Source organism: Neomonachus schauinslandi, chromosome 2 (assembly GCF_002201575.2).
Source record: "Neomonachus schauinslandi chromosome 2, ASM220157v2, whole genome shotgun sequence".
NCBI lineage: Eukaryota > Metazoa > Chordata > Mammalia > Carnivora > Phocidae > Neomonachus > Neomonachus schauinslandi.
The window spans coordinates 36,626,486-36,652,720 of record NC_058404.1 but is presented as its reverse complement, the minus strand read 5'-3'; the positions used below and the strand labels follow the sequence as shown (position 1 = coordinate 36,652,720).

Genomic DNA, 26,235 nt, shown 5'->3' with positions numbered 1-26,235 from the left:
AAAAAGTGGATGGTATTTTGATGGGGATTGCATTGAATGTGTAGATTACTCTAGGTAGCATTGAAATCTTCACAATATTTGTTCTTCCAATCCATTTGCATGGAACGTTTTTCCATTTCTTTGTGTCTTCCTCAATTTCTTTCATGAGTATTTTATAGTTTTCTGAGTACAGATCCTTTGTCTCTTTGGTTAGATTTATTCCTAGGTATCTTCTGGTTTTGGGTGCAATTGTAAATGGGATCGACTCCTTAATTTCTCTTTCTTCTGTCTTGTTGTTGGTGTATAGGAATGCCACTGATTTCTGTGCATTGATTTTCTATCCTGCCACTTTACTGAATTCCTGTATGAGTTCTAGCAGTTTTGGGGTGGAGTCTTTTGGGTTTTCCACATAAAGTATCATATCGTCTGCAAAGAGTGAGAGTTTGACTTCTTCATTGCCGATTCGGATGCCTTTTATTTCTTTTTGTTGTCTGATTGCTGTGGCTAGGACTTCTAATACTATGTTGAATAGCAGTGGTGATAGTGGACATCCCTGCCGTGTTCCTGACCTTAGGGGGAAAGCTCTCAGTTTTTCCCCATTGAGAATGATATTCGCTGTAGGTTTTTCATAGATGGGTTTTATGATATTGAGGTATGTACCCTCTATGCCTATACGCTGAAGAGTTTTGATCAAGAAAGGATGCTGTACTTTGTCAAATGCTTTTTCTGCATCTATTGAGAGGATCATATGATTCTTGTTCTTTCTTTTGTTAATGTATTGTATCACGTTGGTTGCTTTGCAGATGTTGAACCAACCTTGCAGCCCAGGGATAAATCCCACTTGGTTGTGGTGAATAATCCTTTTAATGTACTGTTGGATCCTATTGGCTAGTATTTTGGTGAGAATTTTTGCATCCATGTTCATCAAGGATATTGGTCTGTAATTCTCCTTTTTGATGGGGTCTTTGTCTGGTTTTGGGATCAAGGTAATGCTGGCCTCATAAAATGAGTTTGGAAGTTTTCCTTCCATTTCTATTTTTTGGAACAGTTTCAGAAGAATAGGTATTCATTCTTGAAATGTTTGGTAGAATTCCCCTGGGAAGCCATCTGGCCCTGGGCTTTTGTTTGTTGGGAGATTTTTGATGACTGCTTCCATTTCCTTAGTGGTTATAGGTCTGTTCAGGTTTTCTATTTCTTCCTGGTTCAGTTTTGGTAGTTGATACATCTCTAGGAATGCATCCATTTCTTCCAGATTATCGAATTTGCTGGCATAGAGTTGCTCATAATATGTTCTTATAATTGTTTGTATTTCTTTGGTGTTGGTTGTGATCTCTCCTCTTTCATTCATGATTTTGTTGATTTGGGTCATTTTTCTTTTTGATAAGTCTTGCCAGGGGTTTATCAATCTTGTTAATTCTTTCAAGGAACCAGCTCCTAGTTTCATTGATCTGTTCTACTGTTCTTTTAGTTTCTATTTCATGGATTTCTGCTCTGATCTTTATTATTTCTCTTCTCTTGCTGGGTTAGGCTTTATTTGCTATTCTTTCTCCAGCTCCTTTAGGTGTAGGGTTAGGTTGCGTACTTGAGACCTTTCTTGTTTCTTGAGAAAGGCTTGTATTGCTGTATATTTTCCTCTTAGGACTGCCTTTGCTGCATCCCAAAGATTTTGAATAGTTGTGTTTTCATTTTCATTGGTTTCCATGAATTTTTTTAATTCTTCTTTAATTTCCTTGTTGACCCATTCATTCTTTAGTAGGATGCTCTTTAGCCTCCACGTATTTGAGTTCTTTCTGACTTTCCTCTTGTGATTGAGTTCTAGTTTCAAAGCATTGTGGTCTGAAAATAGTCAGGGAATGATCCCAATCTTTTGGTACCGTTTGATACCTGATTTATGACCGAGGATGTGATCTATTCTGGAGAATGTTCCATGGGCACTAGAGAAGAATGTGTATTCTGTTGCTTTGGGATGGAATGTTCTGAATATATCTGTGAAGTCCATTTGGTCCAGTTTGTCGTTTAAAGTCTTAATTTCCTTGTTGATCTTTTGCTTAGAGGATCTGTCCATTTCAGTGAGGGGGGTGTTAAAGTCCCCCACTATTATTGTATTGTTGTCGATGTGTTTCTTTGCTTTTGTTATTAATTGCCTTATATAATTGGCTGCTCCCATGTTAGGGGCATAGATATTTACAATTGTTAGATCTTCTTGTTGGATAGACCCTTTAAGTAGGATATAGTGTCCTTCCTCATCTCTTATTACAGTCTTTGGTTTAAAATCTAATTTGTCTGATATAAGGATTGCCACCCCAGCTTTCTTTTGGTGTCCATTAGCATGGGAAATGGTTTTCCACCCTCTCACTTTCAATCTGGGGGTGTCTTTGGGTCTAAAATGAGTCTCTTGCAGACAGCATATCGATGGGTCTTGTTTTTTAATCCAGTCTGATAGCCTGTGTCTTTTGATTGGGGCATTTAGCCCATTTACATTCAGGGTGACTATTGAAAGATAGGAATTTAGTGCCATTGTATTGCCTGTAAGGTGACTCTTACCGTATATTGTCTGTGTTCCTTTCTGGTCTATGTTGCTTTTAGGGTCTCTCTTTGCTTAGAGGACCCCTTTCAAGATTTCTTGTAGGGCTGGTTTCGTGTTTGCAAATTCCTTTAGTTTTTGTTTGTCCTGGAAGCTTTTTTTTTTTTAGAGATTTTATTTATTTATTTGAGACAGAGAGAATGAGATACAGAGAGCATGAGAGGGAGGAGGGTCAGAGGGAGAAGTAGACTCCCTGCCGAGCAGGGAGCCCGATGCGGGACTTGATCCCGGGACTCCAGGATCATGACCTGAGCCGAAGGCAGTCGCTTAACCAACTGAGCCACCCAGGCGCCCGTGTCCTGGAAGCTTTTTATCTCTCCTTCAATTTTCAATGACAGCCTAGCTGGATATAGTATTCTTGGCTGCGTATTTTTCTCATTAAGTGCTCTGAATATATCCTGCCAGTCCTTTCTGGCCTGCCAGGTCTCTGTGGATAGGTCTGTTGCCAATCTAATATCTCTACCATTGTAGGTTACATATCTCTTCTCCCGAGCTGCTTTCAGGATATTCTCTTTGTCTTTGAGACTCGTAAGTTTTACTCTTAGATGTTGGGGTGTTGACCTATTTTTATTGATTTTGAGAGGGGTTCTCTGTGCTTCTTGGATTTTGATGCCTGTTTCCTTCCCCAAATTAGGGAAGTTCTCTGGTATAATTTGCTCCAATATACCTTCTGCCCCTCTCTCTCTTTCTTCTTCTTCTGGGATCCCAATTATTCTAATGTTGTTTCATCTTATGGTATCGCTTATCTCTCGAATTCTGCCCTCGTGATCCAGTAGTTGTTTATCTCTCTTTTTCTCAGCTTCTTTATTTGCCATCATTTGGTCTTCTATATCACTGATTCTTTCTTCTGCCTCATTTATCCTAGCAATTAGTGCCCCCATATTTGATTGCACCTCATTAATAACCTTTTTGATTTCGACTTGGTTAGATTTTAGTTCTTTTACTTCTCCAGAAAGGGTTTCTCTAATAACTTCCATATTTTTTCAAGCCCAGCTAGTATCTTTAAAGTGATGATTCTGAACTCTAGATCTGACATTGTACTAATGTCCGTATTGAGTAGGTCCCTGGCAGTCGGTACTACCTCTTGTTCTTTTTGTTGATGTGATTTTTTCCATCTTGTCATTTTGTGCAGAGGAGAATAGATTAATGAGAGAACAAAATGCTAGCAGAGTAACAACGTCCCCAGAAAATATACTCTAAACAAATCAGAAAAGACCTGAAGCCGGGGGAAAAGAAAGGGAAAGAAAGAAAAAAGAAAAAAAAAAGATAAAGATAAAAACAAACAAAACAAAACAACAACAACAACAAAAAACAGAATGTGATCAAATATGATCAGGCTGGTATATAGATCAGTGCCACACACTAGATTTGGGGTGTATTTTGGTCTGTTAGAAGAAAGTGCCTCCCAAAATTTTAAAGAAAGAAAAACTTATATATGTACAAAAATAAGGGTTGATATGATGAAGGGATGGAATATGACTGTAAAGATGGAGATTATAAAAAATTTTATAAAAGGAATTGATAAGAAGTTGTTTGAAAAAAGAACGAAGAGGATTTAAAAAAAAAGAAAAAAACGGGAGAGAATGTGATTAGGCAGGAGAGTAGAACAAAACCATACACTAGAGATTTAGGGTATATTTTGATCTGTTAGAAGAAACTATCTCAAAATTTTAAAGAGAGAACAACTTATATATATATGCCAAAAATATGGGTAACTACTATGAAGGGATAGAATATGACTCTAAAAATGAAAAATAAAAATGTTTTTTTAAAAAAGGGATTGATAAGATGTTGGTTGAAAAAGGGAAAAAGAAAAATTCAAAAAAAAAAAGAAAAAGAAAAAAAGACAGTTAAAAAAAAATTAACTTTGAAATACTAAAGAATCATGGTAAAAAAGCCATGAATTCTATGTGCAGTGTTCCCCTAGCGCTGGAGTTCTGCTGTTCTCATTGATCGGTAAACTTGGTCTTGGCTGGCTGTTCTCACTGATCTTCTAGGGGAGGGGCCTGTTGCCGTGGTTTCCAAATGTCTTTGCCGGAGGCGGAATTGCCCCACCCTTGCCCGGTCCGGGGTAAGTAATCTGCTCACGTTTGCTCTCGGGAGCTTTTGTTCCCTGCAAGCTTTCCATACAGCCTTGGAGGACGAGAGTGAAAATGGCGGCCTCCCAATATCCTCCCCGGAGGAGCTGAGAACTCAGGGCCCCACTCCTCAGTGAGCCCCCAGAGAAAAGCCGTCAGTCACTCCCATCTCCCCGGTCTCCGGCTTCACTCCGTGCTCACCCGGACTGTGACCGCACATTTCTATCTCTGGCACCCGACCCTGGGTGGAGTCTCCAAACCCAGCAGATCCCAGTGGTGCACTCCTGCATGGCTCCTCCCGGGGGAGGAAGGGGAGTCTCCCTGGATCTGCCACTTGTTGGGTCCCTGCTGGAAGAGCAGGGGCCTGACTGTGCTGCGGATCATGGTTTATGGCAACCCCGAGCTGAGAGCCAGCGCCTGGGCTCCGCCTCTGCAGCCGGCTTCCCTGCTCCGTTACCTGGGAGCTCTGCCACACTGAGGCACCCCCGGTCTTTCTGTGACCCCGAGGGTCCTGAGACCACACTGTCCTGGAGGGTTCCACCCCCCGCTTAGCCACCAGAGTGACGTCCCTCAGCAGAGCAGACTTTTAAAAGTTCCGATTTTGTGCTCCGCGGCTCTATCACTTGCCAGAAGTGGCCGACAGAGGCCCCTCCCCTGCCGTCTATCCTCCCGAATATCGCCTTGGATTCACTTCTCCGCACGTTCTACCTTCCAGAAAGTGGTCGCTTTTCTGATGAGAGAGTTGTTGCTATTCTTTTCTTCAATCTCCTGTTGAGTTTGTAGGTGTTCAGAATGGTTTGATCCCTATCCAGCTGAATTCCTGAGAGGAGATGAAATCCAGGTCTCCTACTCCTCCGCCATCTTGCTCCTGGATTAAGTATTCTTGGCTCCCTATTTTTCCCATTTAGCACATTGAATATATCATGCCACTTCCTTCCCCATCCCCTTTTTAACCCATCTTCTCTGGTAACCATTGGTTTCTTCTATACTTAAGAGCCTGTTCTTGGTTTTCCTTTCTCTTTTCCCCCTATAATCATGTTTTGTTTCTTAAATTCCCCTTATGAGTGAAATTGTATGGTATTTGTCTTCCTCTGACTGACTTATTTTGCTTAGTATAATACTCTTTAGTTCTATCCACATTGTTGCAAATGGCAAGACTTCATTCTTTTCTGTGGTTGAGTAATATTTCATTGTATGTATATACCACATCTTCTTTACCCATTCAACATTTGATGGACATGTGGGGTCTGTTCATAATTTGGCTATTCTAGATAATGTGGCTATAAACAGGGTGCATGTATCCCTTCAAATTAGTACTTCTGCATTCTTTTGGTAAATACATAGTACTGTGATTGCTGGATCATAGGCTAATTCTATTTTTAACATTTTGAGGAAACTCCATACAGTTTTCCAGAGTGGCTGTACCATTTTGCTTTCCCACCAGCACTGTAAAAGCATTCCCCTTTTCTCCGCATCCTCACCAAAACTTCTTGTTTTTTTGTGTTGATAATTTTAGCCACAGCTCTTTAACATTTCTTATAAGATTGGGTTAGTGGTGATAAACTCCTTTATCTTTTATTTGTCTGGGAAAGTATCTCACCTTTAAATTAGAATGATAACCTTGCCTGGGAGAGTATTCTTGGTGGTAGGTGCTTTTTCTTTTTTTAAAAAAGACTTTATTTATTTATTTGACAGAGAGATAGAGAGAGAGCACAAGAACGCAAAGAGGCAGGCAGAAGGAGAGGGAGAAGTAGGCTCTCCGGCTGAGCAGGGAGCCTGATGCAGGACTCGATCCCAGGACCCTGGGATCATGACCTGAGCCGAAGGCAGCCGCTTAACCAACTGAGACACCCAGGCCCCTCAGTAGGTTTTTTTCTTTCAGCATTTTCAATATATCATGCCTCTTCCTCCTGGCCAGCAGTTTCTGCTGAAAAGTCAGCTGATAGCATTATAGATTTTCACCAGTACATAATTTTTTTGTTTCTTTCTGCTTTTGAAATTCTCTCATTATCTTTAACCTTTGACATTTTAATTATTATATGTGTGGTGTGAGTCTTCTTGGGTACATCTTATTTGGAACTTTCTTGGACCTGGATGTCTATTTCTTTCCCTAGGTCAAGGAAGTTTTCAGTAATTATTTCTTTTCTTTCTTTTTTAATAAGTTTTAATTTAAATTCCAGTTGTTAACTTACACTATAATATTAGTTTCAGGTATACACAATTTAGTGATTCAACACCCATATAACACCTGGTACCCATCACAACAAGTGCACTCCTTATACCCATCACCTATTTCACCCATCTCCCCAGCCATCTGCACTCTGGTAACCATCAGTTTGTTCTCTATAGATAAGAGTGTTTCTTGGTTGACCATTCTCTTTTTTCCCTATGATCATTTGTTTTGTTTTTAAATTTCACATATGAATGAAATCATATGGTATTTGTCTTTCTCTGACTGACTTATTTTCCTTAGCATAATATTCTCTAGCTCCATACACATCATTGCAAATGGCAAGATTTCATTCTTTTTTTATGACTGAGTAATATATATATATATATACACCACCTCTCCTTATCAATGGACATTTTGTCTGTCTCCATAATTTGGCTATTGTAGATAATGCTGCTATAAATACTGAGGTGCATGTTTCCTTCAACTTAGTGTTTTTGTATCCTTTGGATAAAATCCTAGTAGTGTAATTTCTGGGCCATAGGGTAGTTCTAATTTTAACTTTTTGAGGAACCTCCATACTGTTTTCCAGAGTAGTTGCACCAGTTTGGATTCCCACCCACAGTGTAAGAGGGTTCTCCTTTCCCCACATCTTTGCCAACACCTGTTCTTTCCTGTGTTATTGAGTTTAGCCATTCTGACAGGTTTGAGGTGATATCTCATTGTGGTTTTGATTTGTATTTCCCTGATGATAAGTGATGTTGGGCATCTTTTCACATGTCTGTTAGTCAACTGTATGTCTTCTTTGGAAAAATGTCTATTTGTGTCTTCTCCACATTTCTTAACTGGATTATTTGGCTTTTGGATGTTGAGTTTTCTAAGTTTTTTATAGATTTTGGATACAAACCCTTCATCAGATACATTATTTGCAAATATCTTCTCCCATTCCATAGGTTGCATTATAGTTTTGTTGATTGGTTCCTTCTCTGTGCATAAGTTTTTTATTCTGATGAAGTCCCAATAGTTTCTTTTTGCTTTTGTTTCTCTTGCTTCAGGAGAAATATATAGAAAGAAGTTGCTAAGGCCAATGTCAAAGAGGTTACTACTTGTGTTCTCTAGGATTTTGATGGTTTCCTGTCTCACATTTAGGTCTTTAATCCATTTTGAATTTATTTTTGTCTAAGGTGTAAGAAAATGGTCCAGTCTCACTCTTTTGCATGTCACTTTCCAGTTTTCCCAACACCTGTTTTTGAAGAGATTGTCTTTATCCCACTGCATATTCATTCCTGCTTTGTTGAAGATTAATTAAACATATAGGAGTGGGTTCATTTCTGAGCTTTCTATTCTGTTCCATTGATCTATGTGTCTATTTTTGTGCCAGTGCCATACTGTTTTGATCACTATGCTTTGTAATATAAATTAAGTCAAGAACTGGAATGTCTCCAGCTTTGCTTTTCTTTTTCAAAATTGCTTTGGCTATTCAGGATCTTGTGGTTCCATACAAATTTTAAGATTGTTTCATCCAGCTCTGTGAAAAATGCTTTTGGGGGGCGCCTGGGTGGCTCAGTCGGTTGAGCGACTGCCTTCGGCTCAGGTCATGATCCCAGGGTCCTGGGATCGAGTCCCACATCGGGCTCCCTGCTCTGCGGGGAGCCTGCTTCTCCCTCTCCCACTCCCCCTGCTTGTGTTCCCTCTCTCGCTGTGTCTCTTTCTGTCAAATAAATAAATAAAATCTTTAAAAAAAAAAAAAAAGAAAAATGCTTTTGGTATTTTGATAGGGATTGCATTAAATATGTAGATTGCTTAGTGTAATAAAATCATTTTAACAATATTTGTCCTTCCAGTCCATGAGCATGGAATGTCTTTCCATTTCTTTGTGTCCTCTTCAATTTCTTTCATCAGTGTTTTATACTTTTCAGAGTATAGTATTTCACCTCTTTGTTTAGGTTTATTCCTAGGTATCTTATGATTTTTGGTGCAATTATAAATGGAATTGATTTTTTGATTTCTCTTTCTGCTGCTTCATTATTGGTATATGGGAATACAACAGATTTCTGTACATTGATCCTGTATCCTGCAACTACTGAATTTGTCTGTCAGCAATTCTAGCAATTTTTTGGTGGAGTCTTTTGAGTTTTCTATATCGAGTATCATGTTATCTGCAAATAATGAAAGTTTGACTTCTTTCTTGCTGATTTGGGTTCTTTTTTGTCTTTTTGTTGTCTGATTGCTGTGGCTAGGACTTCCAGTACTATATGGAGTATAAGTGCTGAGAGTGGACATCCCTGGCTTGTTCCTGACTCTGGAGGAAAACCTCTCAGTTTTTTCCCCATTGAGGATGATTAATTAGTTGTGTTTTTTTTCATATATGGCCTTTAATATGTTGAGGTATGTTTCCTCTAACCCTACTTTGTTGAGGGTTTTTATAATGAATGAAAGGTTTACTTTGTCAAATGCTTTTTCTGTATCTATTAAAAAGATCATATGGTTCTTATCCTTTCTTTTATTAATGTGGTGTATCACGTTGATTGATTTCCAAATATTGAGCTTCCCTTGCAACCCAGTAATAAACCCCACTTAATTGTGTTGAGTGCTTCTTTTAATGTACTGTTGGATTCAATTTTCTAGTACCTTGTCTAGAATTTTTGTATCCATGTTCATCAGGGATTTGGTTTGTAATTTTCCTTTTTAGTGGGGTCTATTTCTGATTTTGGTATCAGGGTAATGCTGACCTCATAGAATGAATTTGGAAGTTTTCCTTCTTTTTTGGTATTTTGTAATAGTTTGAGGAGAATAGGAATTAACTCTTCTTTAAGTGTTTGTTAGAATTCACCTGTGAAGACATTTGGCCCTGGATTTTTGTTTGTTGGGAGACAAACAAAATTGAATCAAATTCAATGCAATTCAATTTCATTGCGGGTTATTGGTCTGTTCAAGTTTTCTATTTCTTCCTGTTTCAGTTTTGGTAGTTCATATGTTTCTAGGAATTTATCTATTTCTTCCAGGTTGTCCAATTTGTTGGCATATAGTTTTTCATAATTTCATATAAATTTCTTATAATTTGTATTTCTATGGTGTTGGTTGTTATTTTTCCTCTCTCACTGGTGATTTTATTTATTTGGGTGCTTTCTCTCTCTCTTCTTTTTGATAAGTCTGACTAGAGGCTTATCAACTTTTTTTTTTTTTCCAATGAACCAGCTCCTGGTTTCATTGATCTGTTCTATTGTTGTTGTGGTGGTTTTTTATTTGTTTGTTTTTTAGTTTCTATGTCATTATTTTTGCTATAATTCTTATTATTAACTTCCTTCTGCTGGTTTTAGGCTTCATTTGCTGTTCTTTTTCTAACTCCTTTAGGTGTAAGTTTGGGTTGTATATTTGAGACTTTTCTTACTTCTTGAGGTAGGCCTGTATTGCTATATATTTCATTCTTAGGACAGCTTTTTCTCTATCCCAAAGGGTTTGGACCATTGTGTTTTCATTTTCATTTGGGTCCATGTATTTTTTTTTTATTTCTTCTTTGATGACTTGGTTAACCCATTCATTATTTAGTAGTATGTGGTTTAACCTCCATGTATTTGTGGTTTTTCCAATTTTTTTCTTGTGGTTGACTTCTAGTTTCATAGCATTTTGTTCAGAAAATATGCATGATCCCAGTCTTTTTTTTGTATTTGTTAAGGCTTAACTTGTGACCTAATATGTAATCTATTCTGGAGAACGTTCCATATGCACCTGAAAAGAATGTGTGTTCTGCTCTTTTAGGATGGAATGTTCTGAATATATCTATTAAGTCCATCAGGTTCAGTGTGTCATTCAAAGCCATTGTTTCCTTGTTGATTTTCTGTTTAGATGATCTGATCATTGATGTAAGTGGGGTGTTAAAGTCCTGTACTATTATTGTATTATTATCAATGAGTTCCTTTATGTTTGTTATTGTTTTATATATTTGGGTACTCCCGTGTTGGGTGCATAAATATTTACAATTGTTAGTTCTTCTTGTTGGATTGTCCTTTTTATTGGGATATAGTGCCCTTCTTCATCTCTTGTTACAGTCTGTTTTAAAGTCTAGTTTGTCTAAGTATTGCTACTTTAGCTTTCTTTTGACATCCATAAGCATGATAACTGGTTCTCCATCCTCTCACTTTCAATCTGCAGTTGTCTGTAGGTCTAAAATGAGTCTCTTGTAGGCAGCATATAGATGGGTCTTGTTTCTCATCCATTCTGACAAACTTTGTCTTTTTGGAGCATTTAGTCCATTTACATTTAGAGTAATTATTGATAGATATGTATTTATTGCCATTTTTTTTTTACTTGTTTTGTCATTGTTTCTGGAGATTTTCTTTGATCCTTTCTTATTTTTGTCATTTTGGTCTTTCTTCCACTCAAAAAGTTCCCTTTAATATTTCTTGCATGGCTGGTTTAGTGGTCAAGGAACCTCTAATTTTTTTTTGTCTGGGAAACTCTTCATCTCTCCTTCTAGTCTGAATGATAACCTTGCTAGATAGAGTATTCTTGGATGCAGATTTTTCCCATTCAGCACTTTGAATATATCATGTTACTCTCTTCTGGCTTGCCAAGTTTCTGTTGAGAAATCTACAGCAAGCCTTATGAGTTTTCCCTTATAACTTAAGGACTTCTTTTGCTGCTTTTATTATTTGTTTAATAATTATATTTTGAAAATGTAATTACAATATGTGTTGGTATTGGCCTGCTTTTGTTGATTTTTATAGGAGTTCTTTGTGCCTCTTGGATCTAGATGTCTGTTTCCTTTCCCAGATTAGGGAAGTTTTTAGCTCTTATTTCCTCAAATAAATTTTCTGCCCCCCTTTTCTCTCATCTTCTTCTGGGACTTTTATAATATGAATGTTATTGTGTTTGATGGAGTCACTGAGTTCCCATAAGTTTCTTCTTGTGTTCCATATTTCTTCTTTCTTCCTTTTGTTCAGCTTCCTTATTTTCCATTATTTTGTCTTCTGTATCACTAATTCATTCCTCTGCTTTTACCAGCCTACTGTTCATTGCATCAAGCTTGTTTCCAATCTCAATTATTGCATTCTTCATTTCTGACTCTTTTAATTCTGTGGTAAGATTCTCCCTGATGTCTTCCATTCTTTTCTCAAGCCCAGTGAATATCCTTATGATTGTTGCTTTACATTCTCCATCAGGCATGTTACTCTTATCTGTTGTGCTTAGATCTCTGGCCATAGCCTTATTTTGTTCTTTCATTTTGAATGAATTCCTCTGTCTTGGAATTTTGTCTAAGTCTCTTCCTTCTTCTCTGTGTTAGAAAAGCCAGTTATGTATCCTGCTCCTGAGAGTAATGGCTTTATGAAGAAGAGGTCATGTAGTGTCCAGGGCCTGGCACTTCAGAGTGTGTCTTTTGTGTGTCCTGCATGTGCTCTGCCATTGTGTTTTGGTGCTATCCTTCCAGCCAGTCGCCTGCAGAAGCTCTCCTTGTCTGTAGTGGGCATTGTTTGGTCCTTGACCAGAATATAGCAAGTTTTAATTAGGCATGCTCTAGTCTGCTTGTTGAATGAGACCTGATACTACTTTCAGTAGAACTTAAGCCCTGTAGAACTATCTGGTTGGGAGATGTGGTGTTTCTGCTGGCCTTCTGTGGAAGGGACCCATTGCACTGGGATTGAGGCAAGCTTTTCTAAGAAGGGCAGTCCCACCATAGACAGGGGGGATGGGGCTTGGTGTATGCAAGTTGAGCAGCTAGTGTTGCATTGTTCTGCTTCTTTCAGGTGGCTCTGTGTTTATGTTGCAGTGTGGAGTAGGGAAATGGTGCTGGCCATCTTCTTTGTCCCCAGAGAGGCATCTCCATGAATACTGTCTCTCAGGGACACACTCCAAGAAGAGAGAATAATCTTGCTGTGTGCCCAGGCATTCTTCAAATTGCTATTTCCATGCCATCTGCCAGGGATTATTTGCCAGCCTTCTCTCCAGGAGTAGGGCAGTGCCATCAGGGCAGGATCCCTACCATGCCTGCTGACCTTTAAAACTCCAGGCTTTAAGTTCTGTTGGTTGCAAGAACTCATGAAAATCAGTCCCTCACTCTTTTCCCAGGCAATGGCTTTGGGAAAATGTTCTCCTTTTGTGTTCCCCTGTTTGCTCAACTCTTTCTCACCATTCTCTGCAACAATGGCTCTCTCCTCTCCACAGCATCCATGATCCATTTCTCCCCTAAACCACGTGTCTGCAAATCCTATTTCAGTGTGGCTTCTTCTGTCCCTCAATTGTGGAGTTTGTTCTGTCAGTCTTCAGGTTGATTTCTTGAGTATTTAGAATGATTTGATAGTTATCTTGTTCTGTTTGTGGGATCAGACAAGCCTAGGGTCTTCCTACTCCATGGCCATCTTCTCTTGTCTCAGCTATTATTTCTTCAGATAAATTTTCTATCCCATTTTCTCCCTGTTCTTCTGGGACTCCCACAATGCAAATGTTTATTTGTTTGATGTTGTCCAAAAGATAACCTACCCTCATTTTTAAATTCTGATCTCTTTTTGCTGTTCAGCTGGGTGCTTTCCAATATCCTATCTTCCAGATCTCTGATTTGTTCTTCTGCATCTGCTAATCTGCTGTTGATTCCCTCTAGTGTGTGGGGTTTTTTTATTTCAGTTATTGTATTCTTCAACTCTGTTACGTTATTTTTTTAAAGATTTTATTTATTTATTTTTGTGAGAGAGAGACTGAGCATGAGCATGTGGGAAGGGGCAGAGGGAGAAGCAGATTCCCCGCTGAGCAGGGAACCCAATGCAGGACTTGATCCCAGGACCCTGATATCATAACCTGAGCTGAAGGCAGACACTTAACTAACTGAGCCACCAGGCACCCTGATTTACATATTTTCTATCTTTTTATTGAAGATTCACTGAGTTCTTCCACGCTTCTGTCCAGTGCAGTGAGCATCTTTACGATCTTTACTTTAAATTACTTATCAGGCATATTGGTTATCTCCATTTCATTTAGACTTTTTATGAGGATTTTTTCTTATTCTTTATTTTGAAGCATATACCTGTCTCCCCATTTTGCTTGGCTTTATCTGTTTGTTTCTATGGATTAGGTGGACCAAGTCCTTCTAAACTTGAAGGAATGGTCTTGTGTATGGTCATCCTCTATGTAGACTGTATATGCTTGGTGACTTTTGTTGCTGGCTGGAGCTATAGCTGTTGTAGGGTGGGAGTCCTGAAGCTTTCCATGTAGTGGGCACCTGTCAGGACAGCTGAAGTGAGTGCAGGCCAGCATGTCATGGGTTTCTATGCTCTAAGGGCACTCGGCAGGACAGCTGGAGCTGAGGTGGTATGAGTCTGGAGGTCTGGGCTCTCTGCACAGAGGGTGCCCTGGTATAATAACTCAAACTAAAGTGGGTGCAAGTTGAGGGATCCTGGGCCCTACACATAGAGGGTACCCTGTTAGAATAGCTGAAGCTGAAGTGTATATAAACTAGAGTATTCTAGGACTCTCCACACAGAGGGTGCTTTGAAGGGGTGACTAGCACTGTGGTGAGGTATAGGCCAGGATGTCCTGGGGTGCTCCACACAGGGGGTAACTTGTCAGGACAACTGAAGCTGAATTAAGTGAAAGCCAATGTCCCAGTGTGTTCAGCACAGGGAGTGACCTGGCTGGGCAACTAGAGCTGAGGCTGGTGCAGGCAGGAGTGTTCCAGGGCACTCCATATGGGGACTTCCCAGGCAGGGTGTCTGAAACCAATGCAGGCACAGACCTTGGGTTCCCAAGACAGTGTGCAGAAGTTCCCTGGTAGGGTGGCTGGATTTGAGGCAGACTTCAGCCACACGGTTCTTGAGCAATCTGCACTGGGAGTGCATTAGCAAGCCACCTGAAGCCAAAGTTGCGTGACCCTAGAATTTTCTGGGGTGATTTGTCCCTGTGTCACCTTGACACAAAGACTGGGGCTATAGTGAGCACTACCCAGGGGTTTCCCTGTGTGTACCACTTTGTGGCCACATTGATGAAATGGTGGGGGCTGGTGTGGGCTAGGCACTGGGGCTCATTGAGGGAAGTTTGATGTGTCCACCAGATGCCGTTCCAGTCTGGGTTTTTAAGATGGAGGAGGACAGGGAATTCTCACAGCTCCTTAGCCCTTTTAAATTGTGACTTTCTCTCTGTGCCCTAGTGCAACTGAGGCTGGCATGGGCTTGTAGACCCTGAGCCTGCTGAAGCTGAAAGTTTGCAGTGTTGACCAGACCTGCTAATATGTGGACCCTGCTCTGGTCTGGCCTTTTAAATTGGAGTGGGAATGTAAGTTGTGTCATTCTGCCATCCCTCTGACTCAGAGAACATTCCTGCACAGTGTAGCTGTTTGGCAGAGTTCTAGTGTTATCTCTTTTTTATGCTAGCTGTTCTTTTAAACTGTACCTTTTTTTCTATGTCCTAGGACAGAGGAATCTGTTCTCAGTCCCTCAGTACTATACCTTCCCACTGCAGTTCACACTATAGAGGGTGAGGGTTCCCTTTGTTAACATGTCTTTTTCTCTCTTGCTATTCTCTTTTGCTGTTTTCTCTGTCTTTTGTTGTACAGAAGCTGTTCAGTTGGCCCTCAGTTCTTCATGAAGAATTGTTCTATATATGGGTGTAATGTGGGTTGTTCCATGGAAAGGGTGAGCTAGAGGTCTTCCTACATCACCATCTTGGACTGGAACCAGGATGCAGTATATTCTCAAAATCAGAGGTCATTCTGGGGGTGCCTGGCTCAGTCAGTAGAGCATATGACTGTTGATCTCAGGGTCATGAGTTATAATCCTATGTTGGGTGTAAAACTTACTTAAATTTTTTTTTTTAAAAAGGTGATTGTGTTGTGCTGTCTCCCTCATAAGCATAATATGTGGGTCTGGGAAATAAAGATTGGAAATTAAAGTCATTCCTTTTACATTTATTTCTATTAACCTGCTCATAAAATTTCTATTTTCTATCACTAAAACATTGAATTTTTTTTTTTTATGTCCTAGTTTCCACCAGAAGACATAACATTGCTTCCTTTGAATTGGAAGATGAGTCTGTCATTTTGTCACTTGAGGCTTCATATGCCATTGAAAATGCAGAAAAAATGTATTACTATATGTAGTGTATTAATTGATCCTGATTACCAAGGGTAAATTGAATGCTGTTACACAATGAAGGCACATGGGATAATGTTGAAAATCCAGGAAATTATCTGGGGTCACCACTTATTCCTTTGAATGCAACTGTAAAGATTTCAAGAAAACTACAACAATAAAAAAATGCAGAGCTACTAAGAATTTAGATACTTTATAAATGAAAGTTTAGGTTACTTTACTAGGTAAGATTTCCAGTCAATGTTCTGTGTGTAAAAAACAATTATGAAATTGGTAGTGGAAGAAGGAAATCGTAGATAATCAACTGTGGCCATATGATTAATTACAAAAATGATAGCTGTAGTAGCTTTACATATTTTATCTTTGCTTGTTATGAATATGAATTAATTTTACATATTATCTATTTTTCCCATTATTTTATAACAAATTAGTGGAGGTTAATTTTATTATTTTTAAGTTTACATTTTTCATTATATCTGAAAAATTGAAAAAAAATACAAATTTCAAAACCCTTCAAAAATTTTTGCAACTATAGTGTCAAACAAATGATTATTTTGCTTGAATAAAAAAATAATCATTTATGGGGGGAGGAGCAAGATGGCGGAGGAGTAGGACACCTAAATTTCATCTGGTCCCAGGAATTCAGCTAGATAGGGATCAAACCATTCTGAACACCTCTGAACTCAACAGGAGATCAAAGAAAAGAATAGCAGCAACTCTCTGAACAGAAAAGCGACCACTTGCTGGAAGGTAGGACGTGTGGAGACGTGAATCTGAGGCGATATTCAGGAAGATAAACGGCAGGGGAGGGGGCTTCCATCAGCCACTACTGGCAAGATATAGAAACAGAAGAGAACAAAATCAGAACTTTTAGAAGTCTGCTCCACTGAGGGACGTGGCTCTGGTGGCTAAGCTAGGGGTGGAACCCTGGCTGGGACAGTGTGGTCTCAGGACTCTTGGGGTCACAGAAACCGGGGGGTGCCTGAGTGTGGCAGAGCTCCCAGATATCGGAGTGGGGAAGCCAGCTGCAGAGAAGGATCTGAGAAGTGGGCTGTCAGCTCGGGGTTCCCATAAACCGGGATCCACAGCACAGTCAGGCCACTGCTCCTCCAGCAGGTACCCAACAAGTGGCAGATCCAGGGAGACTCCACGTCCTCCACTGGGAGGAGCAGTGCGGCACCACACCCCAGGACTCTGCTGGGTTTGGAGACTCCAAACAGGGTCGTGTGCCAGAGATAGAAATGCTCGGTCACAGGCCAGGTGAGCATGGAGTGCGGCCGGAGACTGGGGAGACAGGAGCGATTGACTGCTTTTCTCTGGGGGCTCATTGAGGAGTGGGACCCCAAGTTCTCAGCTCCTCTGGGGTGGAGATTGGGAGGCCGCCATTTTCACTCTCGTCCTCCAGAGCTCTATGGAAAGCTTGCAGGGAACAAAAGCTCCTGAGAGCAAATCCAAGCAGATTACTTAGCCTGGTAAGGGTGGGGCAATTCCGCCCCAGCAAAGATATTTGAGAACCATAGCAACAGGCCCCTCCCACAGAAGATCAGCAAGAACAGCCAGCCAAGACCAAATTTACCGATCAATGAGAATGGCAGAATGGCAGCACTGGGGGAATGCAGCACATAGAATTCATGGCTTTTTACCATGATTCTTTAGTCTTTCAAAGTTAATTTTTTAATTTTTTTAACTTTTTTTTTGAATTTTTCTTTTTCCTTTTTTCAACCAACATCTTATCAATCCCTTTTTTAAAAAATCTTTTTTATTTTTCATTTTTAGAGTCATATTCTATCCCTTCACAGTAGTTAACCTTATTTTTGGTATATATAAGTTTTTCTGACTTTAAAATTTGGGGATACAGTTTCTTCTAACAGACCAAAATATACCCTGAATCTCTAATGTATGGCTTTGTTCTAGTTTCCTGCCTGATCACATTCTCTCACTTTTTTTTGAATCCTTTTCTTTTTTCAAACTTCTTATCTTATTAATTCCTTTTATAAAATCTTTTATAATTTTCATCTTTACAGTCATATTCCATCCCTTCATCATATTTACCCTTATATTTGTACATATATAAGTTTTTCTTTAAAATTTTGGGAGGCACTTTCTTCTAACCAAAATACACCCAAAATCTAGTGTGTGGCACTGATCTATGCACCAGCCTGATTATATTTGATCATATTCTGTTTTTTTTTTGTTTTGTTCTGTTTTTGTTTGTTTTTATTTTTTTCTTTTTCTTTTTTTTTTTTCTTTTTCTTTTTTCTTTCTTTCCCTTTCTTTTCCCCCGGCTTCAGGTCTTTTCTGATTTGTTTAGAGTATATTTTCTGGGAACGTTGTTACCCTGTTAGCATTTTGTTCTCTCATTCATCTATTCTCCTCTGGACAAAATGACAAGATGGAAAAAATCACCTCAACAAAAAGAACAAGAGGTAGTGCCAACTGCCAGGGACCTAGTCAATATGGACATTATTACAATGTCAGATCTAGAGTTCAGAATCATCACTTTAAAGATACTAGCTGGGCTTGAAAAAAGCATGGAAGTTATTAGAGAAACCCTTCTGGAGAAATAAAAGAACTAAAATCTAGCCAGGTCAAAATCAAAAAGGCCAGTAATGAGGTGCAATCAAAAATGGGGGCACTAACTGCTAGGATAAATGAGGCAGAAGAGAGAATCAGTGATATAGAAGACCAAATGATGGAAAATAAAGAAGCTGAGAAAAAGAGAGATAAACAACTGCTGGATCACTAAATTTAAAGTTAATCTCCACTAATGGAAAAATTAAAAATAAAATTAAAATTTACTAAATTTAAAGTTAACCTCCACTAATGGAAAAAAATTAAAATTAAAATTTAGTATTTAGAAGACAAAATATTGAGCAAATATTGTGACTCAGTATTTTAGGAATGATTAATATAGTCAATGATATATATAATGATTGTTGATATTTTGTTTCATCTCATTTTTTTTTAGAAAGAGTAAGAAATACATTTGTATGAAGGATAGTTGTATTTTGTTAGGTAAAGTCATATAGCTGTTTTGTTGTTTTATGGAATTCAAGTGTGGAAAAAGATGCATGTAGAGGCTGAATTGCCAAAGTGGTAGATGATGCTAGTTATCAAATTATTGTCTCTCAGCCCCACATCTGCCTTTCTTACTCTTGCTTTGTGATACTGAATCTGGACGATAACCAGCTAGCAGAATGTTTGATATTAACTGTAAAAGTCACAAGAGGAAAACTAGAAAAGGAAGAGCTTCTCCTTCTGGTCCAGGTGTTCTTTTCTCCCTATTCCCACAACACGGTTGCCTGTAGTATGTAGGTTATCAGATTTAAGGAAAATCTGATTGGGTGGTTTCCTGCTCAGCAGCCTTGGCTTGCTGGTACCCCAATAAGACAACACAAGACTTCCTGCTTGACAACACAAGATTACAGCTACCTGGTTAGTCTTCTGGCACACTGCTTGGAAGCTTCTTGCTCACCAGTAATATCTTGTGGTTTCTCCTTTGTAAATATCTGTCTGCTAACTGTGGACCAGCTCTGGTCTAGGGCAATAGAGTGATCCTCTCCATCATCAGTGAGTTGCAACCACATACCAATGAGGTCTGAATTTTGGCCTTTCTAAATATTTTCCTTCTATAGCTACTCTTCTTCAGCCCTATTGTTAGTAGATGCTCTCTACATTGTTATTACTGTGTTCTTTTGACTTCATCTTTATCCTTTTTAGTAACCACCTTTTGCTAGTTAATAATTTTTGTATTAAAATTCTTCTGTTTAAATTATTGGTGTGACTTTTGTCTTAGGAGACAGACAGTTACAGATTGATATCTTTGTTTCAACTGAAAATATTGTTGCCACATTCAAAGTTCATACAAAGAGTGCTTCTGGGATGCCTGGGTGGTTCAGTCGGTTAAGCATCTGCCTTCAGCTCAGGTCATGATCCCAGGGTCCTGGGATAGAGTCCCGCATCAGGGTCCCCACTCAGCGGAGAGTCTACTTCTCCCTCTGCCTGCAACTCCCCCTGCTTGTGCTCTGTATCTTTTTCTCTCTGACAAATAAATAAAATCTTAAAAAAAAAAAGAGTGGTTCTGAGCAATGTGGTGAGGTAAAATCCTCCAAGCAGGCAAACTGAATAGCATACTTCTTTATAACTTTGTATGAAGGGGGAAAATGCCTTCATATAATTATGTATATAGACTCTTAAACAGTGGCAGATATCTCTGATGGTTAATCAGGGGCTTGGAGATATTGATATTATAGACAAGGAGACCTCAAAGAGATAGATGTGAGTGGACTTATGACCATCTGTTAATTTGCACCAGTGAACATACACCACAGAGGAGGCACTCAACTACTAGTTATAGTGGATGATCAATCCAGAGGATGTTAGTCAAGATTTGATCTTGATACTTAAATATGGAATTGCCATGGATTCAGGGATGAAGGCTAAAAATAAGCCCAACAGTATTGCTTAAACATGGAGTGGCTATGGATAAATAGATTAAGGCTAAGAGTAAGTTCAACAGCACAGACTTCTATCCATATAGTATTTAACTATTGCCTCTGCTAAATTCCACCATAACTAGATGTCAGTGAGAGGCCTTGGTATAACACTATCCCTTGAAATCAACCAGCAACTTCATTAGTTGGTTATTTATGTCCCTTTTTTTTTTTCTTTTAGACTTAAGGGAGAAAGGTTAACAACTTTTGTCCTTGTAGGAATTGATGCCTATCATGAACAAGAGTTTGCTTTCCTGGATAGCAATGCCTCTGCCAGCACCACTATACGTATTCAAAAATACCTGATTGACTAACAATGGTTTCTAGACAATATTTTATTAGACCAGTGCACTCATTTTACAGTTAATGAGGTGCAAGAATGGATTTAGGACCATTGGGCATATACTGCATTATCTAGAAATAACCAGCCTAACAGAATTCTACAGATAGGTGAGCAAGCCAACTCAGAATAGTCAAACCCAAACAACACCAGAAGAGTAGTATAAATGAGTTCAGCCTAAAGCACCAATCTGTAGAATTGAGAACTAAACAAATAGGGTTCTTTTTTAAGCCACTAAATGTTGAACTGGTTTGTTATGCATAAGAAACAAACTGATAAAATCTTATATCCAACAATGTACCTAAATTCACTTATTCATTTAATGATTTCTAAAAATGTATCCATAGATTCTTCCAGATTTTTTGTATGAATGTTCATACATTTTGCAAATAATGAGATTATTTTGTTCTAATCTTTATGCCTTAGAATTTATCTCTCTGAACTTAATGTACTGCTTTTTCACCATTATGATAGTTTATCCAATTTTGTAGAGGTTAATCAACAGATTAAGTGAATTTCTTTCTATTTGTTTTTAAAACCATAAATAGTTTATAAATTTATCAAATGCTTTCAATGCATTCTTAAGATGAATGTATGAGTTTATTATTTTTGTGGTGATACATAAAATTTTTTGTTCAGAGATTATTATTTCTGGGAAGAGCAGTCTCATACAAATTACTTCACAACAGAAACCCAAAGTCAGGGTAACATCTTTATTAAATTTGCATTTCCATTTCAGGCCCATTTCCCTACTTGGATTACCTAAATTATTCTTAGTAGTATTTAGTTATTCTTTATACATACTACATATGAGCCATTGTGAGTTTTATGTGTTGCATATGTTTCTCCTATTCTCTGACTTGCTTTTTTACTTTACCAACAGCATCTTTGAATGAAGATGTTACAATTTTATTCAAAATTTTGTTTGAGTTTATTGTAGCATACTCAAGAAACTGCCAAACCCAAAGTCATAATTCATTCTCCTGTTATCTTCTAGAATACTAATTATTTTGTATTTTACATTCATGTTATTTTATAGTCTATAACATTATTATATTGATTCATCTGAATTTACTATTTCTAAATATTATAAAGCAAGTACTAAGATGTGAGGAAGATTTTTTCATATTGATAGCCAATTTTTTCCATCCATATTGATGGAACAAACCTTTCTTTCCCCAGTGCTGTATTTTATCAATGGTCTCATTAACCAAGTGTTCACAATATACACTTTGTTGACTTAGTTGTTTAGTATTGAAATGTAACTCTCTCTTGGTAACATAAATATTGGTGTCTGGCAACTTAAGCTCTCCAAAGTCACTCTCTTTTTAAATGAATGACTTGGTTATACTTGGCTACCTGAAATTTAATATTAATAAAACTATTTGCTGAGGTTGTATTGACATTGAATCAAATTTGTATATAATTTGGTGTTGGGAACTTCTGCTTCTGGGTGAGATAACCAGAAAAAAAACAGAAAAAAGGCAAATGTCATGTGCTTGAATGTAGTCTAGAGTTGCTGAGCAATGATAACTAAATGTTTAAGACTTTGGAGAGGGGGGTCAGCTGGGTGACTCAGTTGGTTTAAGCATCTGCCTTCAGCTCAGGTCATGATCTCAGGGTCCTGGGATCCAGCTCCATGTTGGGCTCTCTGCTCAGTGGGGAGTCTGCTTCTCCCTCTCCCTCTCCCTCTGTGCTTTCCCTCTCTCTCAAATAAATAAATAAAATCTTTTTTAAAAAAAGTCTTTGGAGAGGGAATAATGACACGTTTGAGCTGACTTTTTTGGGTGCTTCAATCTCAGCATTTATAGATTCCAGGCATTGGTATGATGCTGAAAATCCAAACTTTGCTCTGCAGTAGACCACTATTGAGCATGGGGTGCAGAAAAGTAATGGAGAAAGAATGCAGCTGCATTCTGTCTTGGGACATTGGCCAATTCTTTTGCCACATGGATTAGGAGACCTAGGGGAAAATATACTGAAAACTAGAATAGAGCTTTTAGCATTCTCATCAAACAAAGAATAGGGTTAAGAGACCACAGCATTCAGTTGAATATCTTGGAGGCTCAAGAGCATAAAAAATAATCTGGGCCTTATTGAATAAGTAATTGCCTAAAACCATTATTATCAGGCAGAGAAATGGCAAACCATCCTTTTTTTAAAATATTTTATTTATTTATTTGACAGAGAGAGAGAGAGAGCACAAACAGGGGGAGCACAGGGAGAGGGAGAGAGAGAAGCAGGCTCCCTGTTGAGCAGAGAGCCGGATGCGGGTCTTGATCCCAGGACCCTGGGATCATGATCTGAGCAGAAGGCAGTTGCTCAACTGACCAAGCCACCCAGGCGCCCCTGCAAAACATCCTTTAAAAACCTCAATATTATTTAGAGCCTCTACATTTTTATGTCCAATGTCAAACATTCAAAAGTAATAAAACTATAATGGTAATAAATTTCTAGATATGTCAAAAGATAAGATCCTAAGAGAAAACACTAAAGTAAGAAATAGACAATAGAAACATTGCCAAAGATAATTGAGACATGAAAGTTATTATATAAGCACTTGGTGTTCATTTTGATCAAGACATTTGAGAAAACGGAGATAAAAAATTCAGAAATTCACCAGAGGATTGAAATTTAGTAAGACCTAATTTGAATTCATAAACTGAATGAAGTTTTATCTGAATTAGGAATGTATTAGATGGGAGCACCTGGGTAGCTCAGTTGGTTAAGCATCTGCCTTCAGCTCAGGTCATGATCCCAGGGTCCTGGGATAGAGCCCCACATAGGACTCCTTGCTCAGTGGGGAGCCTGCTTCTCCCTCTCCCTCTGCCTGCCGCTCCCCCTGCTTGTGCTCTCTCTCTCTCTCTCTCTCTCTCTCACTATCTCTCTCTGTCAAATAAATAAAATCTTTAAAAAAATTAAAGAATGTATTAGATGATTTAATATCAGATAAGACACAGCAGAATATAGCACAAGGATAACTGGAGCAGAGGTAAATAGAAATATTCAATTTGAGACTGTAAGAATAAAATGTAGAAACATAGATTAGAGGTATGGGGAAAATAAGAGTCTCTGAAAAGAGAGAATATGCAGTAGAAGCAAACATGAAGAGGTAATTACTAAGAATTTTTCAAATTTCATAAAAGACATCAACTCACAGATTCAACAAACTTTGTAAATACCAGGCAGTATAAATACTATAAAAACCAACCTAATCATTTTATATATTGAAAATCTATGGCTAATAGGAATTCTTCACCTGAGACTAATATTGCCCTGTATGTTAACTGAAATCTAAGTAAAAAATTTTTGAAAAGGAATTCTTAAAACCACAGTACAAAGAAGTATTACTTTCAAAGGAACATTAAAGAAACTGAGAATTAACTAAACCAATATATTTTGGGGTTTTAATATTAATTTCTGTTAATTATATCCTTATTGTACACACAAAGTTTTCTGGATCAGAAAGTTTTCTTATTAATTTTTCATAGTAAATAAGTTCATTGTTGGCCCTTTTTTTGTCCCAGGCCTTACCCTTGGGTTGACACAATGAAAGATGTTAGGTATTTTTCCTACACAAGTATCTGGACACTCCTTCGAAGAAGAATAAGAAAAAATGACTTCTTTGCAGCTATCTTCCTCCCCTCCAGAAAGGGTCTCCTCCTTATTCCATTTCTTTGGTATGTAAATCAAATATCTCTAGAAGCCATGTAGTTCTCATACATGTTGGTTTTTATGATCTACAGCTATCTCCAAGTTCTGGCACTTCAGGCATGTGACATGTAAATACCTAGGGATAAAATGCTTCCTGGAATCCTTAGACTTAAGCTAAGGACCTAGTCCAAGTTGCCATTATTTGACTCTCTCTGGAATATGAGACACTTTAGTATCTTCTTGGAAAATAAATTAATTAGACAAATGACTATATAATTTTTATAGTATATGAAGGGTGTCAGGAGGCTAAGGCTATTACAGGAGCAATAAGAAATCCACACGTTTTATTTCCCTCCTTGTAAGTCAGAAAGAATACAATAACAACTTTAGAGTGCTAAATGAAAATCATGACCTAAAATGCACTAAATGCAACCTAAAATTCCACTACAATACCTTTTAAAATTGAAGGTGAAAAAAAGATATTTTCAAACAAATGAAAATATGGATTGTTTTACCAACACATTGACATTAAAACAGTCAAGTGAGTTCTTCTATTAGAAAAATTATTGTAGGAAAAAAATACTAATATTGGGAAGCGCAATTAAAAGGATAAATATTGTCAGTAATAAAATGAGTAGAAGTAGACTAAATATTCCTTAAAATATTAAGATTAGCAGGTTGAATTGTAAAACATGATTAAGAAATATTTTAAATATGAAAATACACGAGCAAGAAAAAGATCTATATTCATACTCTGAAAGAAATCTGCTGAAGCTCAGCCACTTTGAGAAATTTTGTCTTTAAAGCAAACATAAGCAGAAATATAAACAGTGCCTTTTATTAAACATAGAAGAGATGCCAACCAGGAAGATAGTACATTAAAAATCTTTATAAAACCCAGTAAAGCACCTCAAAAATCTGTTTTAAAAATTGGGGAATATTAAGATTTAAAGCAATATTGTCTTTCAATTCATGAACATTGTTTTGTTTTGTTTTCCAATTCATGAACATTGTTTTTGTCTTCATTTATTCAGGTCACCTTTAATTTCTCTTAATGGTAATATGTAGTTTTCTTGTAGAGGTGTGAAAGTTTTTTAAAATGTTTATTTCTAAGTATTTGGTATATTTATTTCTAATGTAAATAGTATGCTTTGTGGAACTTAAGAAACAAAACAAATAAGCAAAAGGAAAAAAAAGAGAGAGAGGCAAACCAAGAAACAGACTCTTGTTTTGGTTTGGTTTGGTTTTTGGTTGTTGTTTTGTTTTGTTTTGTTTTTTAGTTTTTATTTAAATTTCAGTGAGTCAACAAACAGTGTGATATGAGTTTTGGGTGTACAATATGGTGAGTGATTCAACACTTACCTAAAACACCCAGTGCTCACCATGTTAAGCACACTCCTTAACTCCCATCACCTTTTTCACCCATCCCCCCACTAACCTCTCCTCTGGTAACCATCAGTCAGTTTGTTTCTAGAGTTGAGAGCCTGTTTTATGGTCCGCCTCTCTTTTTTTTTTCCCTTTGCTCATTTGTTAGGTTTCTTAAATTCCATCTATGAGTGAAATCATATGGTACTTGTCTTTTTCTGACTGGCTTCTTTCTTTCTTGTGATCTCACAGCATCCCAGTAGGCAGGGCAAACATTTACAATAAAAGATAATAGCATAATTAATAATACAGTGAGGGGCATATAATGTTCTGATTATTATGATTACTTACTATTTATATAATATTGTTAGTTTGGTTACATTTTCTTTTTTTTGTTTGGGTTACATTTTAAGAATATTTAAAGGCCCTGGAAAAATCAGAATTGACCAATTGCAGTTAAAAATCTTTTCTCAGAAATGCATCATAATTGTATCAGTG

The 26,235-nt window shown here is 37.9% G+C and overlaps 1 protein-coding gene across 1 annotated transcript in view; it reads left to right on the top strand.

Moving 5' to 3' along the window:
- LOC110573137 (disintegrin and metalloproteinase domain-containing protein 18-like) overlaps positions 1-20,692 on the top strand; it is a 214,409-nt gene extending 193,717 nt beyond the window's left edge. The window contains exon 20 of the mRNA XM_021681558.1: positions 20,560-20,692. Coding sequence (XP_021537233.1) covers positions 20,560-20,692 — 133 coding nt within the window. The remainder of the gene's footprint in view (positions 1-20,559) is intronic.
- The last annotated feature ends 5,543 nt before the right edge of the window (positions 20,693-26,235 follow it).